At 41.3% G+C, this 27,187-nt stretch overlaps 1 protein-coding gene across 2 annotated transcripts; it reads left to right on the top strand.

Annotated features, from left to right (window-relative positions):
* Positions 1-126: 126 nt before the first annotated feature.
* Positions 127-22,563, top strand: LONRF3 (LON peptidase N-terminal domain and ring finger 3). Of its 2 annotated transcripts, XM_077825811.1 has the most exons (12): positions 127-832; positions 2,851-2,969; positions 3,656-3,778; positions 6,608-6,763; positions 8,367-8,610; positions 9,433-9,523; positions 13,196-13,310; positions 15,817-15,938; positions 16,627-16,785; positions 19,441-19,603; positions 20,210-20,359; positions 21,767-22,563. In XM_077825811.1, the coding sequence occupies exons 1-12, from the start codon at positions 220-222 to the stop codon at positions 21,923-21,925; spliced, it is 2,214 nt and encodes a 737-aa protein (XP_077681937.1). In that variant the 5' UTR covers positions 127-219; the 3' UTR covers positions 21,926-22,563. The 2 variants fall into 2 exon arrangements, 1 of the variants encoding a protein (XP_077681937.1); XR_013347057.1 differs by lacking the exons at positions 20,210-20,359; positions 21,767-22,563 and adding an exon at positions 17,283-17,402 and having other exon boundaries at positions 19,441-19,575.
* Positions 22,564-27,187: the final 4,624 nt, after the last annotated feature.

The raw sequence follows: 27,187 nt of genomic DNA, 5'->3' as shown, positions 1-27,187 counted from the left end.
CACCAGCCCGTTTTGTAACCATCCTGCAGGCGCCGGCCAATGAGCGGCGCCGCGCCGGGTCACGTGCCCCGCGGTTTATATAACCGGCCGCGGAGCCGGGCTCCTTCGGTCGGTGCCGGGCGCCAGCAGCATGGAGCGGCGGGGGCGCAGCCCGGCGGTCGCCGCAGCCCCAGCCCCTCGGCAGCCCAGCCGCGGGGCCCTGTAGAGCGGGCCCGGACCATGGGCTCCCACCCGCTGCTGCCGTTCGAGCTGGCGGCCGAGCTCTGCGGCAGCCCGCTGCAGGTGGATGCCCCGAGCCTGGTGCCCGAGTGGCAGGTGCTGCTCAAGCGGGCCGACGCGCTGGCCTACGGGGGCCGGCTCCACGAAGCCTGCCAGCTCTACCAGCTGGCCTCCCGCCACCAGCAGCTGCGGGCGGAGCAGCTGGAGAAGCTGGTGGAGTGCCTGGCGCAGGGCGTGCGGCTCCGGGAGCAGCTGCCCGCCTGCTGTAGCGGCGGGGGCAGCCTCCTGCAGCCCCGGGACTGGGATATCTTCAGCTGTCGCAAATGCCAGGGCTTCCTCTTCGAGCCCGTCTCTTTGCCTTGCGGACACACGTTTTGCAAAAAGTGCCTGGAGCGGGAGAGGGCCACCGAGTCCCGCTGCGCCCTGTGCAAGGAAGAAGGGGGCTTGGCGGCCGGGCAGCACCTCCGCGTCAATGTCATCCTCAGCAACCTGCTGGCCAAGTGGTTCCCCGGCCAAGTGACGGCATCGCAGCTCAGGCACGAAGGGAACCTCTTATATAAGGAGAAGAAACTGCAAGCTGCCCTGCAGAAGTACAATGAAGCAGTCAGCCTCGGTAATGATACACTCCCCCCCCGCCCCCCGAAATGATCTCCCACCTACCCACCCACAGGGGCAGAGTTAAGGGGGTTAATGCTGCAAGGCTTAACTCCTTAGAATTTGGATTTGTGTGTGTGTGCAACTTTTGCCACTGATCGATCACAGCCAGGCAAAGGGGATGTTAGAAGCCCAAGTTTCTAGCAACCAAATTTGTCCTTGGAATGCTGCTGTATGTGTCATTTATAGTCTTGCTTTTAAATCTGAGCCTATTTACCGAGTATTTTGACCAGGGCAAGTGACAGCCTTTCATCCCAGGGGCAGCCCTTGGGTGGTATTCCTAGCTATAACGTGGGAGTGGGTGTGGCAGTTGACATGCTGTGCCGAGGATCTGCCATAAAGCCGAGTCCTTTATAAAGAAGCAAACGTGATTAATTGCTGAAGTATTAAGTGTATTGGTGCCAGTTTAAAATCTGAGCCAGTTTACCAAACAGTTTGTCCTGTGCATGCTACGGACTTTTACCTTGTAGGTACAGGCAGCAGAGCATGCATGACATAACGGTGCTCGTTGTGTTTGGTGTTTGTAGTTTGACAGGGTAAACTGATATCCATCATATTTACCTCTCTTCTCCGTCTCTTTTGGGGGGAGGGATAACCTTTAGGAATCTGTTGTTGTATTGTTTTGTTTTTAAAGTCCAAAGTGAAACTAGGTCAGGAGAACAGTGTGTTGCATAAGCTTTTAGCCTGCGACTCTGGTCTGGATTCCCTGCCCCCTTCTTATGGAATGGTTGTATAACCAGTGAAGTAACAACAAACTGGGTCATGTTTCTGAAAGCATCCCAGAGGTTTGATTGTATTTATCAAAATTACGAGTGAGTCATTGTCACAGCTTCCCATTACATGGTGCTCATTGGAATATGCTTTATTTCAGGAGATGGTTGCTGCTTTTTGCCTAAAAAGGGCTTTTTCCTCTCTCGACAAACCTAACTTAGGCAGCAGCACGTGGTGAATCATTACTGGACAAGTTGCAATGAGTGAAAAGATTTAAAATACCCTGGCCTAATTTGTTGAGGGATTTGCATGCCAAATGATTTTACTGGAGATTTAGTGCTAGATCTTAGAATAAATGCAGGTCACTTTTAGAACTCATGACTGTTCTGTGTCCTCTACAGTCCCCACCCAACAGGAACATGGTAGTAATCCAGAACAGCTAAACGAACTTCTGTAAACACTGTTCAGTTTAACAATGTCAAGCCAGTAATAAACATTACAAATGGTTGTGAAGAAAACTGTGATTTATTACTTACTTATTTTGAAGCCAGATTATAGTTAATGTTGCATAAACTAAATGTAAAAAAAAAGTTAAAATAACCATAAGGGTTCTTAGTCTGGGATATCCTTTAATTAAAGATCAGAATTTTTTCTTAAACCATATTGTGCCTAGCTGTTACAGCACACAGTGTATGAAACAATGGGGCCATTTGGTCTATGCTGTTAGACATTGTGCGTGAGGTAATATCTTTTATTGGACTAACTTCTGCTCATGAAAGAGAAGCAGTTGAGCTACAGAGTTCTTCAAGTTGTCATTTAATTTCTTTTGATTATAGTTATGTGCCATTTATGAATTTTGATCCTAAACCTTTTGAAAAGGGAGTTATTCATTTTAAAATCCCATCTATACCGTAGCAGCATTAATTGGGCCACAATAATACAGTTATGACATGCCTTAAATCTTTCTGATCAGCTTCTATAAACAATCTGATCCTCTGTCTGAGCTGGTGATTTATTTGTGAGCTGTAGTAAATTTTATGTATGCAGTGTTTAAAGCAGTTGTGTAATATAAATCTGACACCTCTGTACCTGGAAATCCCCAGTGAGATTGCCATATCTCATTTTGTAATTGGTTATTTAAATAATGGATGTTTGCTTTCCTGAGACCACTGGAAAAAGGCATTTGCTTAAGAAAAGAGTCCTAAAGAATAGGGCCCATGTCTGTAATGTTTGTAGTAATTGAGTCAATGTTTCCATTACTTGCAGCTCCAAATGACCATTTATTATATAGCAATCGGTCCCAGATTAATTCTACTTTGAAATCTTATGAAGATGCATTGCATGATGCAGAAACAGCATGCAGGCTCCAACCGTATTGGTCAAAGGTAAGTTCTAATTTTAACAAATGTATTTAGGGTAAAACCTCTTTGGCCATTCTGGTTACTTAGCAAATGCTGTAGCACAGAAGAACTGAACTCGAGAGATGTCTCAACATCTTAGATCAGTTGAACTCAAACACATTCCATGATGATACAACTGAGTTCTCTGGCTGGGGAGAAAGGCAGGGTGGCACAGGCTGCTGGCTGATGGACTAAGCACAATTGTCACTGATTTTTGTGGAGGTCAGGCTCACATGCCCTGTTAAAAGTTGAGTGCAGTGCTTATATTGTGCTAGAAGGAAGCATTAAGGAGAAGGTTAGGAGATCAAGTTGCAGGGGGAGGTTCTGTCCAGTGATGAGATGAGGGATCCCTAGGACTTCCACTGTACCAGCATTTAACTATCCAGATGCTGTGAGGGTAAACTTGCATGTGTATCTGTTGTGAGGGTAGAGATGCAGTACTTCTCTGAGAGCTAAATATGAAAAATCTTCAGATGCGTTGTGGTTAAAAGCTCAGACTTCTTATATTTCGTCTCTTGTTATTTAAATAATGTGGACTATCATAATTGCCTTGTGCCTGTATTTATTTCACTTTTGGAATATTTTTTTCACAGTAATCATCTTGCTTTAATAAAGAGGCTCAAAAGGTGGTAAAAGAAATAAGCTAGAACTGTAGATCTGTTTGCTTTCAGGGTCACTTAAGGAAAGGACAAGCATTAGCTAATGTGGGGAAAATAGAAGACTCTTTAAGAGAGTTTCTGTTTTGCCTTGCCCTGGATTTTGGGAACAGGACAGCTAAATCAGAGGCTCAAAAGGTGAGTTCTTTAGCCTTGTGCAACAACACTTAGATACTGAAAATGAAATAGAGATGATCATTTTTCTCGTTTGTTTGTTGTGTGTATGTGTGTGTGTGTGTATATATATGTGTGTATAATGTAAAGATTACATGGTGATAGCTGGGGCAGGGGGGTATTCCTGTTCTAATTATGTTTTGTGTCCATTGCTATACTTCAAAAAGTTTCATTGGCGATCACAAGAAACACAGCACATGGTGTATGGAAAGGCTGTTGTGTGTTTAATATTAGTAAGAGAGTTGCCTATGTAACTTAGATAACAGGAGAGTTGTTAAAAATCAATGGGAGGTTAGTATTGCACTCCTAGACTCCCTGCAATTACACTTCCAGTCTGTTTCCTAGTCTTATTACCAGGCAGACTGATGCTATCTATTGGGACAGAAGTGGGAGTTTCTAGTTAATGTTGTATCAGTTTGATGATTTAGACTGTGAAAACACTGCGCAGTAGGGCCAGGATTGCACTTGGGAGCAGCATCGCTCTTTTCACAGCCACTCAAGATGCTGTGAGCATCAGCAAGCAGAGAAGGCATGAAAGGGAATAGAGTAAACAAAGGAAGTCTTTTTTTTTAAAAAACAGTTTCAAAAGGCAGCTAATGATTAAAGATAAATGGGCAGTGTGACAGATCTATAATAAGCCTCTTCCAATAGCAAACTCAGCTGCAGTATACAGCTGTTTGATTACCTTTATCTTTAAAGAGCTACTGCCGAGGTTGCCAATCCTTCTTTACATATCATGATGATTTTCAGTTGTTAACATTTACCTTAAGGTTTGCATGTGTATGTTTGACCCTTCGTTGAAAGTCTTTGCTGGGACACTCAATATTATATAAAATAATTTTAGTGGTGGTCCCTGCAGTGACGATAAAGGAGTACATGATTGCTCTGTTATGAGAGAGTGTTCATGCACCAGTTTGATTATAATACAGTCAATTTGGGAGGCTTTGAGTGATTGTAGACATTTGCGTGGTTTTTTTCCTGAATTGCCAGCATGTTCCTTTCCCAAAATGCAGTCTCATGCATTATCACTACAAAAATAATACATGAATCAATGACATCTTCTTGTGTGTTGGAGCAAGATATAATGAATTGATACGTCTCTAAATTCAGGCTCAAAGTAGCCTTGTCCAAGAATGCTATTCATTTCTAATAGGGTCCAGAGGATGAACTAGACCGGGGTCTCAAACTCAAATGACCACGAGGGCCACATGAGGACTAGTGCATTGGCGGAAGGGATGCATCACTGACACCCCACCCTTGTTGCCCCTGGGCCTGCCCCCACTCCACCCCTTCCATGAGGCCCTGCCCTGCCTCTCCCCACCCCAACCCTGCCCCCAGGGGGTGCAGGAGGAGTGCATGGTGTGGCGGGGGCTCAGGGCAGGGGGTTGGGGTGCAGGGTGTGGCAGGGGGCCCGGTGCCACTTACCTAGAGCAGCTCCGGGGCGGCAGTGGCACACGCTGGGGCCAGGGCAGGCTTGCTGCCTGCCCTGACCCTGCGCTGCCCTGCTCCGCTCCAGGAAGCAGCTGGAACCATGTCCCTCGGGGGGGGGGGGGGCGTTCTGTGTGCTGCTCTTGCTGCTCCTCCAAGTACCTCCCCTGCCGCTCCATTGGCCACGGTTCCCTGTTCCCAGCCAGTGGGAGCTGTGGGGGGCAGTGCCTGGAAGCGAGAGTAATGCCTGAAGCCCTCTGTTGCCCTCTCCTCTCTCTCTGCTCCCTTCCCCTTGGGCCCGCAGAGGCATAGTTCCGGCCACTTCAGGGAGCGGCGTGGGGCTCGCAGCGCCAGGGGTGGGCAGAGGGGTGCGGGGAACACGTGTTTGAGACCCCTGAACTAGACTGTCAGTTACAGAGTGCATCAAAGGATACAGTATTCTATTGATTTTTTTCAGACTGTTTGCATAACAGTGACATAGCCCCTTTTTATTAAATTCTTTAAGTGAAAATTTGTCATTCTGCTCATTGTAACTGGCAGTCTTCATTGGAATTCATTTTGACACTGAAGGTTCAATCCTGCAGTCTTACTCACAAGAGGAGTCCCTTTTTTTGGCTTGAACAAGACTATGGATTGATTGTTCTTGCATGATGTGCTCAACACACTTATGGAAGCATTGCTGGACCAGGCCTGGAGTTTGGTGAAACGATTGCAGTCTTTTCAAACATCATTCCTATTTTTTTAATACATTCAGTGAATTGCACTGTGCTAGTGGTTAGCAATTTGCTAGTGGATTTTACAGATTCGTTTTCTGTTGGCAAGAAGCCATTGCCTGTTTTTCATGCCTACAACTTTGCCACTGTCTCAATTTTTCTTTCTCAACACACCAATTATTTGTAACATAAGAGATTTGATTAGGCCTGAACCTAGGGGATGGTAAGTGCCCTCAGTTCCCAGTTACTTCAGTGGGAGTTTAGGATGCAGAGCACAAACTTGTATTAAATTCCTCAAGCAGTAGCTGCAGACATGTTTATGTAGAACTCTAGTTCTGCAGTCTGCAGAACATAATCCATATGTGGATAAGCGGTGTTATCCTAAAGAACAAAACTGGTTGACGATGTATCAGCACATTTAACTCTGAAATTGACTCTTTTTTGCTTATTCTAAGCCTGCATCACACCAGTTTTTTTGTTCCTTTTGGGTTCACCCTAAATCTAATTAGTTGTTGTCCATGGGTTCTTGAGTGGTTTTGCAAATCAAAGATGTTTCTGTCAACCATCCCCTTCTTCACAATCTCCACTTTCCCTTAAGATATTGTAAGAGAAGAACTAAGTCGTGAAGTATGTATTCTGTTTTATATCACAGCTTCTACTTAGTTTATTTTCACCCATCCCGGGAAATGCTCAGGAACACTTACCAGATACCCTGCAGCTGTTGTCACCTCACTCTAGATTGAAGGGGAACCTTCTAAATTCAGTGGGATCTGGAGACAGCAGCCATAACCTACCAAGATTGCTCAAGGTAAAGATAAATTCTGTTGTGTGGTTCTTAATTTTGATGTGTTGTATGGGACATTGAATAATACTTTTTCCAGATTATTCTGATTCTCAGTAAAAACACTTAATACAGACAAGCTGGAGTACTTTGGGGATTGAAAAGATGCAACAAACTAATTTACTGGATTCAACTTAATTGATGCATAAAAAAGGAAGGCTGTCAGACTTCAAAAGACTTATTCTTTTATAGACTAGATTCTTCTTTATTGCATGTCAGAATTAATCCCTTTACCTGTGATAACAAATTCTAGATCTTCCATGTAGTTTACAGCAGAGATGGGCCTGAGTTGTAAAATTTGGATCCAGGTGTCCCCAAAGTTTGGGACGTGTTCAGATCAAGGGTTTTTATTTGGCCCTTAATTGATAGGCCATCCACTCTGGATTCAGATTAGCTATTCTGGGATCTTTACTGATATGGGTATATGAGCCAGCCACGAGGTTGGTTTCAGATCCAGAGTTCACTAATGTTTATGGGAGTTTGGATTCAGAGGTTTGGCTGAGGACTATCTTTGGTTCATCCAAACATGAAACTCCATGGGTATAAATTCTCTCACACAGCTGTAGGAAAGCTTTGCGCTAACTCCTACAAACTAGAATGGTGGCTTTTGCACAGCTCTGCTCAGGTGCACCCCTAAGTCAATGCCATAGTCTTCTGGAAGGCCTTTTGTGCTTTCTGAGAGGCCCCCTCCCTCAGACCACCATTCCTGAATGAGGTAGGTTTTTGGGAGGAGAAGAGACAATTCAACCCCCTATACCTGCCTTCCTGTGTCCCATGGTCTGATGGCTCTTGACAGTGACCTACAGTATCTACATTCATATTCACCAGGGAAGTAGGGAGAATCAGTCCCTTAATTTGATTTGGCAAACTGGTAGGCGTTGTCCTATGAAATGGTTACTACCTGTCCGTTGCATGGCAACAGTAGGATTAAGGATGATGCAGCAAAACTATTTCAATTTATGACCTGCTGTCCGGGATATTGTGACTGCTGTAAAGAACCAGCAGCCCATTTTAGCTATTGAGTAAAAGATCCTTCTCACTGAAGCAGCCTCTTGTATGTACTTTTCCTTTTCCTTTTATCAGTTGTTTTGTGTATACTCCTACTCCTCCCTTGGAATAAAGATCATATGGTGTTTAGGCTTTTAAACTAGCAGTGTGATATAGAAAATGTTTTTCACTCTAACTTAAAGCCAGTCAAATGGGTTTTTCCATAGTTCAGGAAATGACTTACAGGGTGAGACTTTGCCAAAAAACTGCCTGAATCAAGTATCATGGCTAAGTTATAGACCCCTCTAAATGAAGGCTGATAACACAGCAACACTGGGGTATGTGTGCTTGTTTTGTTGTGTATTGTGGGAAGATGGTATTTTTGACTGAAAATAAGGCCCAGACCAATGGTTCTCAAACTGGGGTCCATTGGTTTGCAGAGCCCTTCCTGATGGTCCACAACATGACAACTTTTGAGATCTGAGCAGGAGTGTGCGCATGTGTGGAGTTCTCTTACAAAGTGGTCTGCAGAATGAAAATGCTACAGAACTGCAGTCCTGATGTACAATCATCTTTCACACAGGTAAATGTGGAACAGAAAAAGTGTTTCCCTGCTCAGGAAGAACAAAAAATTACTGACTGTGGCAGTCTGAGAAAATCCATTCAGATGATAGAAAGTGTAAAAGGCTGCTCAGAAGATGAGAACAAACATGACTCCGCCCCAGAGTCTGCACTTCTCATTTCTGAGAAATGCAGCCTTCTGAAGAGAAAGCACTGCTCTGAGGAAGTGAGAAGTGCTGACGTGCCCTGCAAACTCATGAAGAAAGGTAAACCTGTTTAATAAAACTGGGGGCTGGTCCTGTGCTATGAAATCAGTGGGAATTTTGCCTGAGTAAGGAATGCCATGTTGAATCCTTAATTCCAGCAGGAGTTTTCTCTAGTAAAGAGTGCAGGACTGGGCTCCAAATTAGACTTTCATGTCTTTCCTAATGACTCTGGATTGTAGTCAGGGCTTGAACTGATGTGGCCTTCCAGAGTCAAGATTCCTCTGTAAAAGTAATTACACTAATCAATCTAGAAAGAGAACAAAAGGGATTGGGCCAAGCCCTTGTTTACCAGTTGGCACTGACATTTCTCATCACTCTCAGGGCTCATGTATGCTTATGGCACTCTGTCCAATAGTAATAGTATAATTAAATTCAAAATGCTTTGACGTGCTTTATTCATACTTACAAAGCACGAATGTTGTTCATTGCTCATAATGTCTGAGATCTCAGAAGTGTGTGGGCCTGATTCATTCTCCATTCAGTGGATATACAGTGGCATGACAGGAGAATCCAGCCCTTTATATATTTCCAATAGTGACAACATGGTTGTGAGAGACACTGTTAATGCAAGACTAAATTCAAGCCTGTTGTGGCTACTTATGCCAAGGCTGATTTTGGTGTCTGCACGTAAATTATTCATATGATCCTAATGATTCAATAACTACCCATAAATACATGCAGTATGTGATCACAGTACGTGTTAAAAATCAGATGCTGTTTTGTGAACTGACAAAACAGTCTCTCTGAAATGTTAAACCAGTCACACAGCTGTGTCCAATTATATATTCCAGTGTGTGGTTTTTTTTTTACAATTATAAATAGGTACAATTGATGCCAAGGGCTCTAGTGCTGGGTGCCGCGTTCCATTTGAATTTGTGGACCCCTCTGACCTGGATTGCTCTTTGTGTATGAGGTATCCATTATTTTCTACTGAATGTTTTTATGTTGTACTTGGTTTTCACTACCATGATTTATGGCATTCCCTAGCTTGCTTGGTTGCTTATTTTTCTGTCATTTGGAAGCTGTTTGGTGTGGGATGGGTTTTTCCCCCTCGCTTGTAGTTATTTGGTTCTGAAAAGTTAACTATGAATGGGACTATGACTGAAAGCTTTTGATGTGCCCCAGACAAATGACTGTTCTGACACGATGTATCTTTTGCCAGAGTTAAATAGAGTAATGAACATATCTGAAAGACTTGTTACCAGCCACTATGTGGAAGTCAACACTTAATCCTCTGCAGTTAATTTAATACATACGCCATGTAGCGATTTTTTTCATAATGCTTGAAATATTTGAAGAGTTGATTTCTATGAAGACACTTTACTATAGTGGCACCATTTTACATAAAGTAGTGTGTGTTGCAATAGTAAAAGCCTTATAAGCGAATAGAAGTCCTTTGTGTGTCTCTATTACGTAACCAACATTCAGCACAGGTAACCAAACATAGGCTCGATATATACTCGCTCACTGTGATGTTCACACAGTTAAATATCACTGATTTCTCCTCAGAGATGCTTCTAATTTAAACAGGAGTTGCCTAACACATTAGTTTTATTATTGGTCTTCCATGCTCCATTAAACTTTGACAGAGCAGATACATCTTCCCAACTAACATTTAAAAATCCACAATAGTTAAACTATTCTTCCAGATAAAATCTCTATCTTCAAGCCAGTGTGTGGCAATAAGTTAAACCGTAGAAAAGCACTACTATATTGTAGCTGTTATAGGTCAACAAAAGAGCAAGTGTAGACTGCAGACAAAGAGTTGAGATACAAGATGCTAACCTAGTTCTTGTAGCTGTGTACAAACAGCCTGACTTCAAATCATGTTTGTTAAAATGTATAGCAAAACTAAGCATAATTAACATTAGAATTGTGTGCAGAAGATGTGAAAGGTGCTTAAACTTTACAGATCTGTCAGTTTGTGTAATTTCAGGAGTTACTTAAGCAGTCCTCAATTAGGATGATTACCTTGATGTGCAACCATAAGAATAAGGAGTTGTTAGTTTCTCAGGGTTCTGACAAGGACACAGTCACACCCCAGGGAGGGGGAAAAAAAAAATCCCCAAAACCAATTAGCTGTGTTCTGGATTAATCTCCTATTCGCTTTTAGCTTTTAAATGAATTGGTGTTTGGTTTTTTGGGGTTTGGATTTGTCATTCTTTTGACAAGTCTGCAAATATTTTTGTGCCATCTTAAAAGATTGTTTAAAACAAAATGAAATATTTTGGAAGAAATAGTGTATTTGGTTTGGCTAGTTTCAGCTTTGAACAAATTTTTAAAATAAAACAAAAAATCAGAAGCCTAAACTATAAACCTGAACAAGTGCTCCAAAAATTTACAGCTATCAAAAGATTCAGTATTCGTAAGAGCAAAACTTTCTCCAGCACTCCCTCCCTCCATCCCTCCCACATGCACACACAATTTGAATTTGGCTGTTTTAATGAGGATGTCAATTTGACTGTTTACAAAGCAATTTTCAGATACATTTTTAAAAAAATTACTTAGCTCTGACCCTTTATCTTCCCTGACTGTCACAATATTGGCCCTGATCCTGAAACTCAGGACAGCACAGATCCTTGCAGCCACATAGTCCCACTGAAGTCCTTGAGACCACATGGATGTAAGGGCCTGTATAAGGAGATCCTGTTGGAGGATCTTCCTCTTGCCACTGATATTAACACAGAGTGGTCCTTATCCATATTATGTAATTCAGAAATGTCTTATCCATGATTTTGAGGCTGAGGTGTACCTTACTCTGAAACTTGGACTAATAGTGACCTTTCACCAACTAACTGCAGAAGCTACTATTGACCTACTTCGTGTAAGTGGTAAAGTGTTGTTGACCTGTATCCACTTCAGCGGCATGCAGTAAGCACTGGCAGAACATGTTTTGAGGTGATGAGTCACCCATTCCAGCTGTGGGGGGCCCAGCAAACTGTCCTGATAGGAAGAATAGTAAGATGCCAATATGGCAGCTCTTTTGTGACCTAAAAATCAAAAAGATATCCTACAGAAATGGAAACATGGACATATTGTTAAGGATGAGGTATATTCAGTCCTGCCTTAGCCTAGGGGCTGGATGGATGAGCTCTCAAGGTCCCTTCCAGCCCTACATTTCTATGCTTCTGTGTTTGCTTGGAAGGTATTCCTAACAGGGGTGAATATTTTTGCTGTTGTCCTACTGCACCTGACGTGGTCTCAAGAAATCTTTCTCTAAAATATATTTCTCCAATTTGTGAGGCTTAAATCAGCCCCCATTAAACTCAATAGCAAAACTCCCATTAGTGCAGTAAGAGCTGGATCAGGACTATGATCTAATAAAGACATTTCCTGTGCTGTAAATTTAAAGTTGTATTTGTCCAAGTAAATAATTGTAAGTTGATTAAATATACACTCACTTTAGAACTTGATATTAAGCATTTTAAAGCAAAACAGGTAATATTCTGCAGTAAAGTTTCTGCTCTTTGAACAATTGACAGGATTTTAACTGATGTGCAACAAGATAAATGGCATTATAGAATCCCATATGTTCCCTCACTAAATGTCTGTATTTATAGCAATTAATAAACTGGCTATTGCTTTTTTTGTTACGTGTCATTAGGAGTCAGTATGTTCTTAAACGTACTTTGCATGCTGAAAAAATTAAGTATGGAATTGTTTTTATGCATGGACAGTAGCACCCAGATTTATCTTGATAAACCAGTTTTTCTTTAAAAAAAATAAAATAAAAATTACCTTTAATAAAGTGAACTTAATTTTATTTAGCCTGACATAACTACTTATGAGGCCTTAAAATATTGAGTGGGCTTTTTAAGATCAAAGTAACTGGTTTTGAATGATCTCATTTCTAGTCTCAATGATTAGAGACTTTCGTAACATTCCTGGGGTTTTGGGGGCGTTTTTTGGTTTTTGTTTTTTAAATGCTCATCAGCAGGGAAAGATCTCTTTGGAATTTATATACCTTCTTCCACTGAATTTAGCCAGAAAAGACCACTAACTTGAAAACAGAATCAGTGTATAATGTTTTGATGAAATATGACTCTAATGTGCATTTATTTTGTGGGAGAATGTTCAGCTGGAAGTTAGAAGCTATGTAATGTATTCAAACAAAACTAAATTCTCCAGCATTAGATATGGTAACAATAGTGTATACCAATTTTATTAATCCTATAGGTCCCAAAACAATTATGCATGTGCTTAATTTTACTCATGAAAGTTAGTTTGCCAAGATCAGGGCCTTATTTTTAATCAGCTTAATTTGAAAAACATAAGGCCTATCTTATTATTTTGTACTACCATTCATCACCATAGCATGAGTGCAATCCTGGTCAAATGAAAATCAGTGACAAAACTTTTGTTGACTTCAATGGAACCAGGATTTCAGAGAACCTTCAACATTAGATTGGCAATAGCAAAATGCCTATGTTGAATAAATACAAAAATTGTGAAAGCAAGAAACAAATTTCTGACTAAAGTGCACAGAATTCTAACTACTAAATAGATATGAAAAGATGTTATGAAGTAGCCTTTTATCTTCTTGCCACACGATATTGTCGCTTTTTTGTTGTTTGTTCCATTCCAGGCTTTTTTATGAACCTGTCACCACGCATTGTGGGCACACCTTCTGCCTGAAATGTCTTGAAAGATGCCTAGATCACAACCCAAAATGTCCCCTGTGCAAAGAAGGTCTTTCTGAGGTAATGATACATGAATTTAGTCCGCATAAACTGGAGGGGAGGGGGAATTAAAGATTTCAGAAATCCACTGGTATATCCAAATATACTTGAAATCCCATATGATTTGGGGAAGAAGCCTTTTTTAAATGTCTCTACAGCTCCGAGAGCTCATGAAGTTTTCTGTGTTTAAACATTTAAGACCTAAAGCCCTGATCCAGCACAGAGCTCACTGTGTGTGGTTGCAGATTGAGATCAGCAGTGCTCTGCCTAGTTAGCCCATGTGGCGCAAGCTACTGGAACAGGGCTAAGGTGTTACTTTTTGTCATTAATTGTTCACTTAAACTTCTTCAATCATGTTCTTAATTCATGCCTTAAAAGGATACTGTCAAGTAGCTTAGATGCTAATTTTTCCCTGCCTTAAAATTGTTAAATTATTTGTGTGGCCTTCACTAGTAGAATTTGGTATGCTTTCTTTGTCTCTGGTTTACTGTTCAATTCTTGCTGTCTTTTGCAGGAATGCATATTTGTAATGACTTTTTTATAAAAGTTTGGGAGGTGAGGGTTGGCAGGGAATAAACTGTTAAACATGATGAGAAATGTCTCCAGATTTCAAGGGTGGGATTTTTAAATATGCTTGGCACTGGTCAACTCCCAGGAACTAACAATTTTTAATTGTAGTGGAGAGGAGGAAGAGAGTAGCTAGGGTTTGTAGAGTCTATACAATAATATTTTGTTCCCTCTTCTGGCTCTGTGATGCATTATGTCAATGGCACTAGTGTTGACTTGTTGCTGCACCAACCAAAAGTAAACAAAATGAGTACAGTTAATTTTAAGCTCCCTGGGAAACACAGCAATGATATAGATGTATAAAAATTCTGAGACACACCTGAACTAAACCGGTAGGGAAAGAAATGATCTCTTCAGAGTGAACACATTTAAAGGACACAGGAAACTCTAAATGATTACCACATATATTATCATAAGCCAGTTCATTTATAAGCTGACCCCCCCCCCCCGAAGATGGATAAGTAAAAATGGAAAATTTTTATGACCCATTCATAAGCTGACCCTATAATTCAGGGGTTGGCAAACTTTGGCTCCTGGGCCATCAGGATAAGCAGCTGGCAGGCTGAGATGTTTGTTTACCTTGCGTGTTGGTAGGCAAGGAGGTAAGCCTAAGTAAACAAAGTGTTCCAGCCTGCCAGCTGCTTACCCTGATGGGCTGGGATAGCAACTAGTACAGAAATTTTGGGGCAGAGGGGGAAGAAGCTGGGGGTCAGGGGAGTAATCCCTGGGACCCCCACACTCTCCCCATCCCTTCCCACCTTACCTGGGGCAGGCCAGGGGAGAATGTCTCTGGCCTGGCCAGAAGCGCTCGGCAGGCCAGACTGGGCAGCATGGCTGCAACCTACCAGCCCCGGAGCTGCAGCTGCTTGGGAGGCTGTAGGGAGAGCAAACTGGCCAGAAGCTGAGACACTCTGGTCCTGCCTCCTCCCTGCTGGCTGTCCTGCCTCTCCTTGCCCCCTCTTGGGGAGGAGCTGTGTCCCAGCTCTCCCTCTCTCTATACCTGTTCGTAAGCCAACCCCCTTCTCTGATGTTTCTCTTTTTTCCTTAAATTCAACTTATGAACGAGTATATATGGTACTGCACTTTGGCACTTTTAACTCTTTCAATGTAGTAATGAAACTGAAGCTCATCAGGCATCCAGCTGTTTTTGCTAGGTCTTGGGGAAATACGAAAGCCCATAGGAAACGACCAATCCCCAGCAAAATGACACAGTAGCTAAAACTGTCTGTGTAGGTTATCCATACCAATTACAGGAGTAATAAACAAAGAGCCCAATCATGCAAGCTCTGAGCATGGAATTCCCCATGACATCCGTTTGGTGCATGACGTTCATGTAGGATATTGGGTTGTAATGCTGTTCTGTATTGCTTTGAAAAGTCTTCTGAAAAATCAGTGCGCTTCTCCTGCAGCACCACGCTATTATAAAGACATGGGTACACCCAAACTAGTAAGGGGTTGTCCTCATCTCTCCTGTAACCCTGGGTACTCCCATGCTGTACAGCTCTGGCTCAGAGCCCTGACACCAACAGCCTCTCACAGCACAGTGGCTTCACCCTAGAGTCCACCAGTCTGGTTGCTGCTTGCCAGGGTAACCCCAACAGCCCTTCCAGTCTCAGATTTCTCCAAAACCATCACACACAAGACAAGTGCGTGTCTGGCTTCAGTAAAAAGACCAGAGTTGACACTTCTATAGTACAGTAATATTGTATTGAATCAGTTGATTCAATTGCTTATTCTTTGGAGTCCAGAATCCCAGGTCCTGGGGTGTCTGGACCTTGATTCCCACAAGCAGGTTGGAAAGCAAGGAGGGAAATGGATTAGTGACCATTTCTGTTTATAATGGAAGTGACCAAATACAATGAAGAAAAGGCTACATTGGCGGAAGCTTTAGTAAAATAGCGCATGGCAGCCATTGCTATACATTATTTGATAGCTGCTCAGTTGTGCCTTCTTGTTGCAGTGCTTGGCTCTGAGGAAATACTGCAAAACAGTACTGATGGAGGAGTTAATAGCGAAGTATCTTCCAGAGGAACTCACTGAGAGAAGGAAGATTTATGAAGAGGAAATTGCAGAGCTTTCCAAGTACGTAATCAGTTTGTGTGGGTTTTCGTGGGGGCGGGGTTTAAACCAATCTTTAAAAGTAGTTTAGCTAGCAACTGAATGGCTCTCATCACTGTAGAACATGTCCTAAGGTGCTGATAAAGGAGCTTACTCTGTATTACATGATTCAAGAAGGGAAGGGTTCAGACACACAAGACTAAACTGCAAGCTATCTGGTAGCATGCTCTTGTGGAGGAAATCCAAGCCAATAATATGAGGTGCATTACAATGACATTGTGTTCTCTTGACCTTTGCGCATGTCACAGTGGCTTGAAGTGGAATTTCACCCCAGTACACGTGGATTGGAAATTGGATGGGAAAGGGGGAGAGTTGAGGAACATCCGAGCTCTAAAGCTGCCTCGAGAGATGAGGTGATAACTCTTTCTGGCTTTGCTGGAAGGATTAAAAAAAATAGTTCCATTAATTATAATGGAATATCATTACCATTATCTGGAAAGATGAAAGCAAAAAATAGTTTAACTGTTTTTGTATAATACAGAAATCTTGTTTTTCCATTTGATTTTATTGTAAAGCACTCTGAGATCTTAGCAAGATAAGGCATCCTCTAAATTGCATTGTGTTTCATCATGTCTGTAGTTTGTACCTTTCTAATGCTTTTTCAAAGATGGTGCATATTTTCCTATATATAGTGGGATTTTTTTTCTTATAGCTTAAATAAGAACGTTCCCATCTTTGTCTGCACAATGGCCTATCCTACAGTCCCTTGCCCTCTGCACATCTTTGAGCCATGTTATCGACTGATGATTCGAAGATGCATGGAGACTGGCACCAAGCAATTTGGAATGTGTATCGGTGATCCTATCAAGGGGTGAGTGAGCAGTGCACACCAGTGGTGGCAGTTGCATTTCTAGATCAGACCAGTGATCTGTTTAGTCCAGTAGCCTGTCTGTACTAGCTGCCTCAGAGGAAGGTGCTGAAAACCCCATAATGGACAACTGTGGAATAACAGGCAGGAGGGTGGTGTGGAGGGGGGAAAGGTGGGGCGGCATTTCTTCCTAGCAGTGTTAGTGGTAGGCTGATGTACTGAAGCATGAAGATAAGATTTATATCCCTTACTGTACACTTTTACCCTGGCTCACAGAAGGCTTAGGTATGGCTTGAGGAAAAAGTATTTTCTTAGTTTTAAATTTATTTCTTTGGTACCGCCAGTCAAGTTGGAATGCTAACGAATTTTACTATCAAAAGAAACAGTCATGTTATCAGGTCAGATTGACATCTCCACTGTATTAAATATAGTGGTTGGGATAGAAGTATAGTCAGCTTAGTACATGGACTGGCTGAGCATTTACATCATGCCATTTACAGCAAAGTGCCAATCTTGTATCACCCTGCCTTGAAGCCCACATCTGCATTTTGACTTCTCACCAGTGTCATAATGGTCTGTATGAGCCAGGGACTGCAAAGCAAAGCTTACTAAAATCATTGGTAAGTTTTTTTTCTTTGTAGATTTCATAGTCCTTCCATAGTGCTTACTATCCTTAACCCTACTGGGCCTTAGAGTTTTCATTGAACATCTGAAGTTCTTACATTTTGAAATGTAGATAAATAGTAGAAAGTGAAATATCCTTCTAGAACAGTTGCACTGGTGCAGTATGTGATTACCTAAGGTATTCCATTGCACAAGAAATTATCAGTATTCTAAAATTCAATGGCAACAAGCTACATTAATGCAGAATTAAGGTTGTTCGGGGGTATATTGTTCCCTTGCAAAACACTGAGTTGAGCAAAACTCAAACTGCTGAAAACCAGGAAATGCCCAGTTAAGATCGCCCATGCAACCTTAAATCTGCCCTGTTTTAGCAATGCTCCAGTATGCCCTGTAACAGCACACTTTGCTTTGCCAACCCTATAGTTGCTGAAATGTGCTAGCTCTTTACCTCCTTTTTACTGCCCATTCATTCTCACTCACAGGATTCCATCTAACACTATTAAAGGACAAAAATGAGGAAAATTATCATAGCTCCTGGACACACATCTCTAATATGATCCAATGTATGAGATGAACACCAGGAATAAGGCTCAGATTATTTCCACCCAAATGAATCCCCACAATGCCCAGTATGACATAGCTTCTTAAATCACTGGTTAGGTAATGCAGAGCGGGCAAAACATGATGCCTGCACTGTCCGTTCCTAAGTTCTGTGCAATGTTTCTTTGAAAACATCACATTAATCTGCCCTAGTAACTACTTGGCCCAACCAGTCCCCCAGGAGCTAATGAAAAACAGATTTTTTTTTTTCCCCAGGCAAGTCTTGAACTGGTGGTTTACCACCCATCCCTGTGAATCCCCTATAAACCCCTTCCCCTTGCTGCAGCTCCAAACCCCTCTCCCCTTATTACTCAATTCCTCAGCCTCCTAATAGCCATCTCCTTCCAGGAAGCAATCACATTTAATTTTTTTCCTCCCCCGTAGACTTTGATTACATTCTCCCACAAAACAAAATTGCCACCTATGACTTGCAAATTGCAGCCTCCTCTGGCCACTCAGTCCAAAACTTCTTTTGTCTAAGATGTGGGGCTTGTAATTAATTTATCCTTCATTATGTTAACTGAAGAGGGTGAGTTTACCACCATCTGTCTTAGTGTGGTCTGTGATTCATCCAGCCATTAGTACATCTCAATTTAACAGAACAAGGCAGCAGAAGGGAACTGGTTTGGTTTTGGTTTTGAGGCCTGTAACTTGGATCCCCTAGGTCAGATAACCCCACATTTGGATTGTTAATGCTACCCTTTGCCCCCATGAGGCACACCAAATTTCATAGCAATCCAAGTAACCATTTGGCTTTTAGAGTATTTACAAAAGTCAAGCTTTAACGTATCTAAAATGGCAGGCATGGAAACCCTCTAGCCACCTTTCTGTATTGGTGCATGTGCACTGTAAAAGGTACATTTTCTTGAATACTATTCTCCATTTGGGTCCCCCAAAGATTGAATGGGTGCCATGCACTACCTGGAGTAAAACTCTGATTTGAGACCATTGTGATCTGCATCACATTAATAGTTAACTTTAATCTCTAGCTCGTGTGCAGGGGGGAAAAAAACCCACCTAGAAACTTTGAAAAATGGCTTGTGTGGGGTGGGGGGGGGAAGGGCTTGTATCTCAGAACCCCTAGCCCAAAGGATCCCAATTCTTGGTCACTAAGCCAACTGTGAACCTTCCTGAGGCAGGCCAAATTTCAAATGAATCCAGCTAAGTGCCTCCGTTTTAGAGAACTTAGAAAAGTTGGCCTTATTATAATGGTGCTGGGCATTCAGCTGGTCAGCTTGCCTGAACATTCATGAAGGTAGTTTTGAAAAGAAGTGTTGTATAACCTGAAGGAGAACAATAAAAATATGCATTACATGTAGCACTCATTGACACTGGTAAATATCTTTGTATTAGAATGGCTGTTCAGTAAATCTACAGAACTGAACCTGGAAAGAATACAGCCAGTTTATTTGCTTTTGTTTTTATTTTAAATAGGTTTGCTGATTATGGCTGCATTCTGGAGATCAGAAATGTTGAATTCTTTGCTGACGGTCGCTCTGTAGTAGACAGCATTGGCAAGAGGAGGTTTAAGGTGGTAGAGCACAGCCAGCGTGATGGATACAACACAGCAGATATTGAGTACATTGAGGATCAGAAGGTGAGTTTACCGAAGATTATTTTCCAAGAGTTTTTATCTTTATAAAAGTAGTGTGTGTCAGGATGGGATCTTGCCAGGCTTCCTAATAGGGTACTTCAGGTTTGCTTTATACCTGTAATCTGATTGGATCTGGCCCTACTCCCACTGAAATCAATTTCCAAATTGGATTGGGTCCATTATCCCCAATTTTTTTCAGTGCACTATTATTGAGAAAATATGTAACACACTCAAAATGTATTAGGTGCTGTGCAAACCTCTACTGTATTTATAGGGAGACAGTGCCAGCCACAAAGTTTTCATACAAAAAAAAACCTGAATACAACTCATTTGGGGACCATTTTCATTTAAATATATAACTCTAGTAAATGGTGGTTGGATTTAGCCTGACAAACATTTTGTTCTGAAAATGGATTTTTTTGTTTTAGAACCTAGGGGTGAAGAAAAAGGTTGAGAGAAACGTAGATTGAGATACTTTTCAGAAAAATAAACCAAAGAACAAACTCTCAGGATCTGCCCTAGAGAAAAGAATTAAGAGTGGGTAGTGCCTTTTGAAAATGTAATTGGAATTAAGTCCAGCCTCACCCCCTCTCTCTGTGCTCTCTTCAGGTGCAAGGAGAGAGCTATGCTGAGTTACTTGTTCTACATGATTCTGTATATGATCAGGCTTATATGTGGTTTAACTCACTCAAACAAGCACTCAAGAGTCGAATTCTCAGTCATTTTGGTCCAATGCCAGCTAAGGATCCTGACCCACAGGTACTTGACTTTATATTTATCCAGGAATAGAGGTTGTCATTTTTATTGATTACAGGATGTTTAGCAATCACACTGATAAACCAAGAAGAATTTTCTAATTCATTGAAGAAAACATTAATCCTCTTCATTGACCCTGTATAACCTGTTCAATATCTAAATTGTTGCCATAAGCTACTGCTACAGTACCTCTGAGCAAATCAGAATTCATATTTATTATTTCATTTTAACTTCCTGAGAAATATTGACCAAATTAATCCCTATTGATTTCAGTGAATGTGCACCATTTTGTAACGTAACTGAATTTGTCCCAAAGTTTAGGTGGAAAATAGCGATTGTACAAAACGATGACAACTGCAGGACAAACTTGATGCTAGTGTTACAGGACTCATACTGCAAGGTGCTGGAGACCCTAAACTCCAAGTACTAACAGAGTATAACAGATGTTAGGGTGCTAAATCCCTAATAGATAGGGCCCTACCAAATTCATGGCGATGAAAAACGCATCACAGACCATGAAATCTGGCCTTCTCCCATGAAATCTGGTCTCTTATGTGCTTTGACCCTATACAGATTTCATAGGGGGAGACCAGAGTTTGCAAATTGGAGGCCCTGACCCAGAAGGGAGTTGCAGGGGGGTCACAGGGTTATTTTAGGGGGGTCGCGGATTGCTACCCTTACTTCAGCGCTGCCTTCAGAGCTGGGTGGCCAGAGAGCAGCAGCTGCTGGCCGGGCACCCAGCTCTGAAGGCAGTGTCCCACCAGCAGCAGTGCAGAAGTAAGGGTGGCAACACCGTACCATGCCACCCTTCTGCACAGCTGCCTTTAGAGGTAGGCAGCTGCCGACTGAGGGCCCAGCTCTGCAGGCAGCAGCGCAGGAGTAAAGGTGGCAACACCATACCATGCCCTCCTTACCATACCATACCAGGGCCACTGCCAACAGCAGCACAGAAGTAAGGGTAGCAGAGCCACAACCCCCCCTACAACCTTGCGACCCCCCCACAACTCCTTTTTTGGGTCAGGATCCCTGCAATTACAACACCTTGAAATAGCTGAAATCATTAAATGTATTTTTTAAATTGACCAAAATGGACCATGAATTTGGCAGGGCCCTTACTTATAGGTTTGGGCCCACTAAGACAGAGTATGAAGATGATGCAGAAGACACAAACTACATATTACTAGAGGCAAAAATGGGTCTAATCCAAACACTGTAAATTATAGAAAAGTTTAGGATCTGGGTATAAACTGTGTACGTCTAACTAGAAGTTATTAAAATGGCATTTGGAGGGACCCTATAGAAAGCATTTGTTACTAAGCCAGTAAAAACGTGTTGTTCCATACCAAGATATTTTTTGTCACTGACAGCATCTTGGCTTCTGTATCATAATGTACATGTTCTCTATTGCAGGCTAGCCCCAATGGCCCTGCGTGGTGCTGGTGGGTCCTTGCTGTCCTTCCACTTGAGAGTAGAGCTCAGCTTCCGTTTCTTGCCATGAAATCCCTGAAAGACCGCTTGAATGGCATCAGACGTGTCCTTACGTTTATGTCCCGTACACGGTCACGATGATGCGGAGAACCAGCTGTGAAGCCTCTTGCAATACTGGACTGGAGTTTCTCTTGTAACTATATCTGACTGCAATACTGTCTTATGGATTTGTGTGTCAAAACAGGACAAGTTTTGAAGTCTAACTTTCAAAGGAAATAAAATATGAAGAGCCAAGGATATTTACAGATCATCCAGTAGTATCCATTTGATCTCTGAACTTTCTTGAGACGAGTATTCAATTGTTGCACTGCTAGGCTATTATCTGTTATATAACAGAACAAAGTGGTCTTGTTTGCCATAAACCTTTTGAAAGTTTGAGGTGAGTTTCCTGTAGTACTAAAGGAAATCTGTGCGGTTTAATGTGAAAAAGAAATACTGATAGTGTTAAAGCATTATTTCAATGAACTGCAAAGTCTTTTATTCCAAATGGTTCAGGTTTATATAGCATTGTGTATTATAATGTCCACAACTTCTGTTTGAGCATTTATTTTTGCACTATGTCTTTTTTTGGTTTCCAAATGTATATTTGTAATTATTTGTGTACATTCTCTACACAGAAAGTAAGCTGCTCTATTTATTTATGGTGTCTTACCATGTATGAATGACTAGGGGAAAAGATATTAAGAATACACAAGCTACTACTTTGGTCATTTTTTCAATACATTTGTGTTTTGAGTACTTTGAATGTTTTTCTACTATCTCCAGTGATCTATATTCTAAGAAGGATTGCCCCCAACACAGCCAGCCATGAATATGCAGGCTTTGTCTGAAAGAGTTCATTGTTGCTGGGTAGAGTTTGATCCTACAATCTTAACTGGTCCCCAATCAAGCAAAGCACTTCAGCATATGCTTAAGTGTATTTGGGGCTTTGGGTAATAAACTTCAGTGGGCTTTGCCCAGAGAGATGACTGAAGGATCCAGCCATTAATTTTGCACAATATAAAGAGTAGCACTATGCAGCAGTTTGCAGTGAAATGTTGTATTTGAATTGCTATGAGAGTATCGCAGCTACCTACAAACACAATGCAGGAGCTGATAGGTGTAAGAAGCAACCTTTCACAAAAGAGAACTAGAGAGGGGTATTTCACTTCAGGTTGATATAAAGAATCTCTAATAACCCTTTTACATGTTAAGATTATGTTTGTAGTTAATATTATGATTTTTTGCTATGTAGGGCTCCAGGAGGGCTCACAAGAAGGAAGGTATTTTAATAAACTTTCTATTTATTCCACCTCCACCTCCAGATTTTTCCATTAGCCACAAGTCTCTACCTGATCTTTGTGTCTCCTGTCAGACTGTGAGCAGCTTGATAGCTAATGGTTAAAACCCCAAAGGCAATTGAAAACTGGGTTTCACTTTTTCTGCATCTTTTGCACTGTGTAAGATTTTGGGCCTGATCTTGCTTCTGTTAAAGTCAGTTGGAGTTCTGCTATGGACTTAAGTGGGAGCAAGTTTGGGTCTTTGTATCTAAGCTATGGATCTCTCTTCAGAGAGCAAGTAGGATGGATGAAAATTCATGATATTGCCCAGAATAGTGTTTATTAGTGCATACCCTTCTGGAAAAGTCCTGTAGAATTTAATAGAATATTGTCTTGTTTCCATAGGCTTTTAAAATCATTTTAGTTTGAGATAATTTATTTCAGTTTTATAGTTTTGAGTAATTTATGAACCCTTTTAAGTTTCTGTAGAATGTAGTTTTTCATCCTTATTAAATTCTACGGCACTCTTCTTTAAGTGCCGTAGAAACAAATTGTCACACGTTTCAGTATTCCATCTAGTGAGGCAGATTGAAAGTATATTTTGTTGTTGCTTTAGCTACCTTGTAAATACTACAGGAAACTCATTTCTATGCTGTTAGTTTGCTACACTTTTCTGTGGATGGTACTGTGCCTGTTTGTGAGAATAATATATGTATAGGGCTTCTGTTTTGGGGGTTTATTAATTTCATTTTTTGGCATTTGTTTTGAGTTCTATGTAGATATCCAAAAATGGGGCTTTTCTCTTTGTATATACACTTAGTACAGTTTCAAACAGCATTACATTAGCGGGCACTAGGGAACCTTTTAGTGTGAATCAACTGGGTCTCTGCAGACCAATTAGTGTGCAATATACTAGTGAACTTCAGAAATCACACATCCCTAGTTCACATTAATGCTCTGTGTTGGCAAATCCTTACAAGCCAATGAGCAGGGACATCGCCTATATAAACAAACTGCACTATGAAACAGGTGAAGTCAACATGAATTGAGTAACCATTTCCAATTTCTTTTTTTAATTGGGATGTTTTATCCATGTCTATTAAAAACCAAAAATCAGAAGCCTTACGTATGTATTATGTACACCTGTTTTAAACTGTAAAATGCACAGTGGCTGCTGTCTGCAATGGCATCTGTGTCTTCATAATGAAGAAAACAGATGAGTCACTTCACAGAGTGACTTCTCATCTTAGTTGCAGGTGATGTCACATTAAATGCAGTTCTGACCGAAGCCATTTCTGTATTAGTAATGTATAACTTGAGACCGGTCCTGCTTCCATACAAGTCAGTAGGTGTTTTTGGTCCTCACATCCGTGGCAGCAGGATTCGGTCTTTAAGTATGTTGTATTTTGGGGCTGTTTTCTCACTGATTTTTTTTGCTCTTTTCTGCATGCTAGAACTTCTGTTACACATTCATGTTACTGGTTCACAGGTAACTATGGAGAGTCCTTTAATTACACTTGACAATGCCTATTTTTAAAATAGGCCAGCCCTTTCCATCACCCTCGGTGAGTTGAGACCACCAAGTTTCAACTCTTTTGGAGTGAATTACAGAACATCTACCAGTTTCTACATACACCACTGTGTAGTGTTTATTTTTGAGATACAGTAAATTTGGCATCTTTTCTGAAATGTGAGACAATAGCTTTAACAGTCACTTAAATTTTATATACTATGTTGATCTGATAGTATACTTATTATTCTTACCATCAAGTTGTGCCCATAACTAGGTGTACTAACCTACTGTAGAATAAAAACAAACTCAAAAGTATTGACTGCACACCAAATACAAGCTTGGGTTCATAGTTCTTTAATAGCATAGGGTAAAATTTGCCCCTATGTAGCAAACCCATTTAAATCCCATTTAACCCCTATTTTGGGGGTTTAAACAACATGTATGCTTTTTGCTGGTCGTTCACACAAGTTAAACTTTCACTGGAGCTCAATTCAGCAGACTTGAAGTCACCAGCAAAAGTTTGATTTCAGGGGGGAGTTTGGTCCCCAGTGACAATCAAATGAGAAAAAAGCTCAAACCATAGCTGAATGAAAGCCATCTGCCATACAAATATTGTAGGGCAAGCCAAAAAGCAGCCCGAGCATGGGTTTCCTGAAAGTTTTAGTCATTTACACTTGTTTGATATGATGACTTTGTTCATTTGCGACCTTCACCATTTATGAGATGTGATTTGTGCAAATGCATGAAAATAACTTAATATCGGTCATGTCATTATGCCACATTCCTAGGTAGGTGGAGGGACATACGTCAAATTTCTTCAGTAAATTTGTTTTCATGACACTAAGTACAAGGCAGACTCAAGCTAAATGACTCCTTCCTGCTTTGTGCACTACTTCATCTAACAACAAAAAACGATGATGGGAAAACATGAATGGGGGGGGGGGGGGGGAAAATACAGTATTTCTCTTGGCCAGCTCAACTTGGCCAAAAAACTAAAAATGGGTGAGAACGGAACAGAGTAGATAGAGCCTGATTCTGATCTCATTGACATGTGTAAATCGGAAGTAACTGCACTTAAGGCAATGGAATTACACCAGTATAAAACTGATGCGAGAACAGACTCAAGCAAAAGGTTCAGCAGACCCTGCTGGAAGTCAGACCTGGTTAGCCTCATGGTGGTAGCACTGGAGTTCCCTTTTCTTGAGTGCTATTTTTTTTATTAGCTGTTAAGCTGACAGCTGGGATTTCTCATTGCAAAGTGGCTGGTCCATGCTTGGGCTACCCCTCTGTCCTATATGAGTATTTATTAGCCTTTAGAGCGTGTATGAACCACTAATTTGTTAATCCAATAATTTTAATCTTGGTAAAAATGGAGTTTGACAGATTTGTATTTACTGGGTCTGAATCTGTTATAGATAGTGAGGTATAGAGGTTAGAGAGCATTTATAAACTGAAGTTTTATATTTTGGATGTGGTCACTCAATCATTTCTTTGATACTGGAATTTTACCAGTGTTTAAACTAGTTAATGAGGGCCACAGGTACATTTTCAATGCCTTGTTTTTTGGGGGGTAGTGGAGAGATTGATTCATGTAGCTTTTGTGAAAATAGGCAAAACATCTATCTAAGTAACCTGAGTCTAGTTTGTGCAAAATTCAGTAGACAATTGTGTCAATAGACTCACATTGACTTCATTAGGGGGTTGGATCAAGCCCACAAAGACTGCAGGCTCAGGAAGAATGCAGAAAAGTACCTTTGTAAATGAAATCCTCTGCCAAGATTTGCAGGATAAATATTGCCAATATACAAGAAACCAGATTGTTTAATACAGGATTTAATTCTTAAATGGCTGATGTTCAAAAGCTGAACTATTACACTGAGGTCTTGTCTACATGGCAGTGCAGTGGTAACTACAGCGGTGTGAACTGTAGAGTATGCTCTAATGGTCCTATGTAGACCCTGCTGGTGTGAACTAGAAAGTACCTAGTTAGCACTGCTGGAGCCCTATTTGAAACGGGGCAAGTACTACTTAGTTCACACTAGCAGGGTATACAGGGGTCAGAGCACAAGTTAGCATATTCTGCTGTTCACACCCCTGTCATCAGTACTGCCCTGCAGTGTAGACATGCCCAGAGTTATACATGCACGTATCATGTACAGAAGTGCTTACTAATATCTGAGGAGTTTTTTCGTAGGGTCTAAATTAACCCTCAAATAGAAGTGCCTGTATTTCTGTGTTGCTGGTTGCCATTCTTAATCTTCAATCATAGCCTACCCCCCCCACCCCTTTTTAATTCTTGACAGCAGATTGGAGGAACACAGGTTTACAGAGCAGCACTGTGGCAGAAACAATGTAATCGTTTTACATATATCTACTGGAAGGAAAAAAGCCGGTGGAAAAATCATTCAAGATATCTTCATGTGATGCTGTAGACTTGTCCTATTTAATACCATCAAGCTATGTGGTTATTAGAGAGCCAGAAATAAAATATCTATCAAGTCATTTTAAATAGTGACAAATTTCTTTGGGGGCTTGTGTATTCTACTTGTGTGTAAAGCATCCTTTTATTTT

Source organism: Eretmochelys imbricata, chromosome 9 (genome assembly GCF_965152235.1).
Source record: "Eretmochelys imbricata isolate rEreImb1 chromosome 9, rEreImb1.hap1, whole genome shotgun sequence".
NCBI classification, from domain to species: domain Eukaryota; kingdom Metazoa; phylum Chordata; order Testudines; family Cheloniidae; genus Eretmochelys; species Eretmochelys imbricata.
This window is presented reverse-complemented; position numbering and strand designations above follow the sequence as displayed.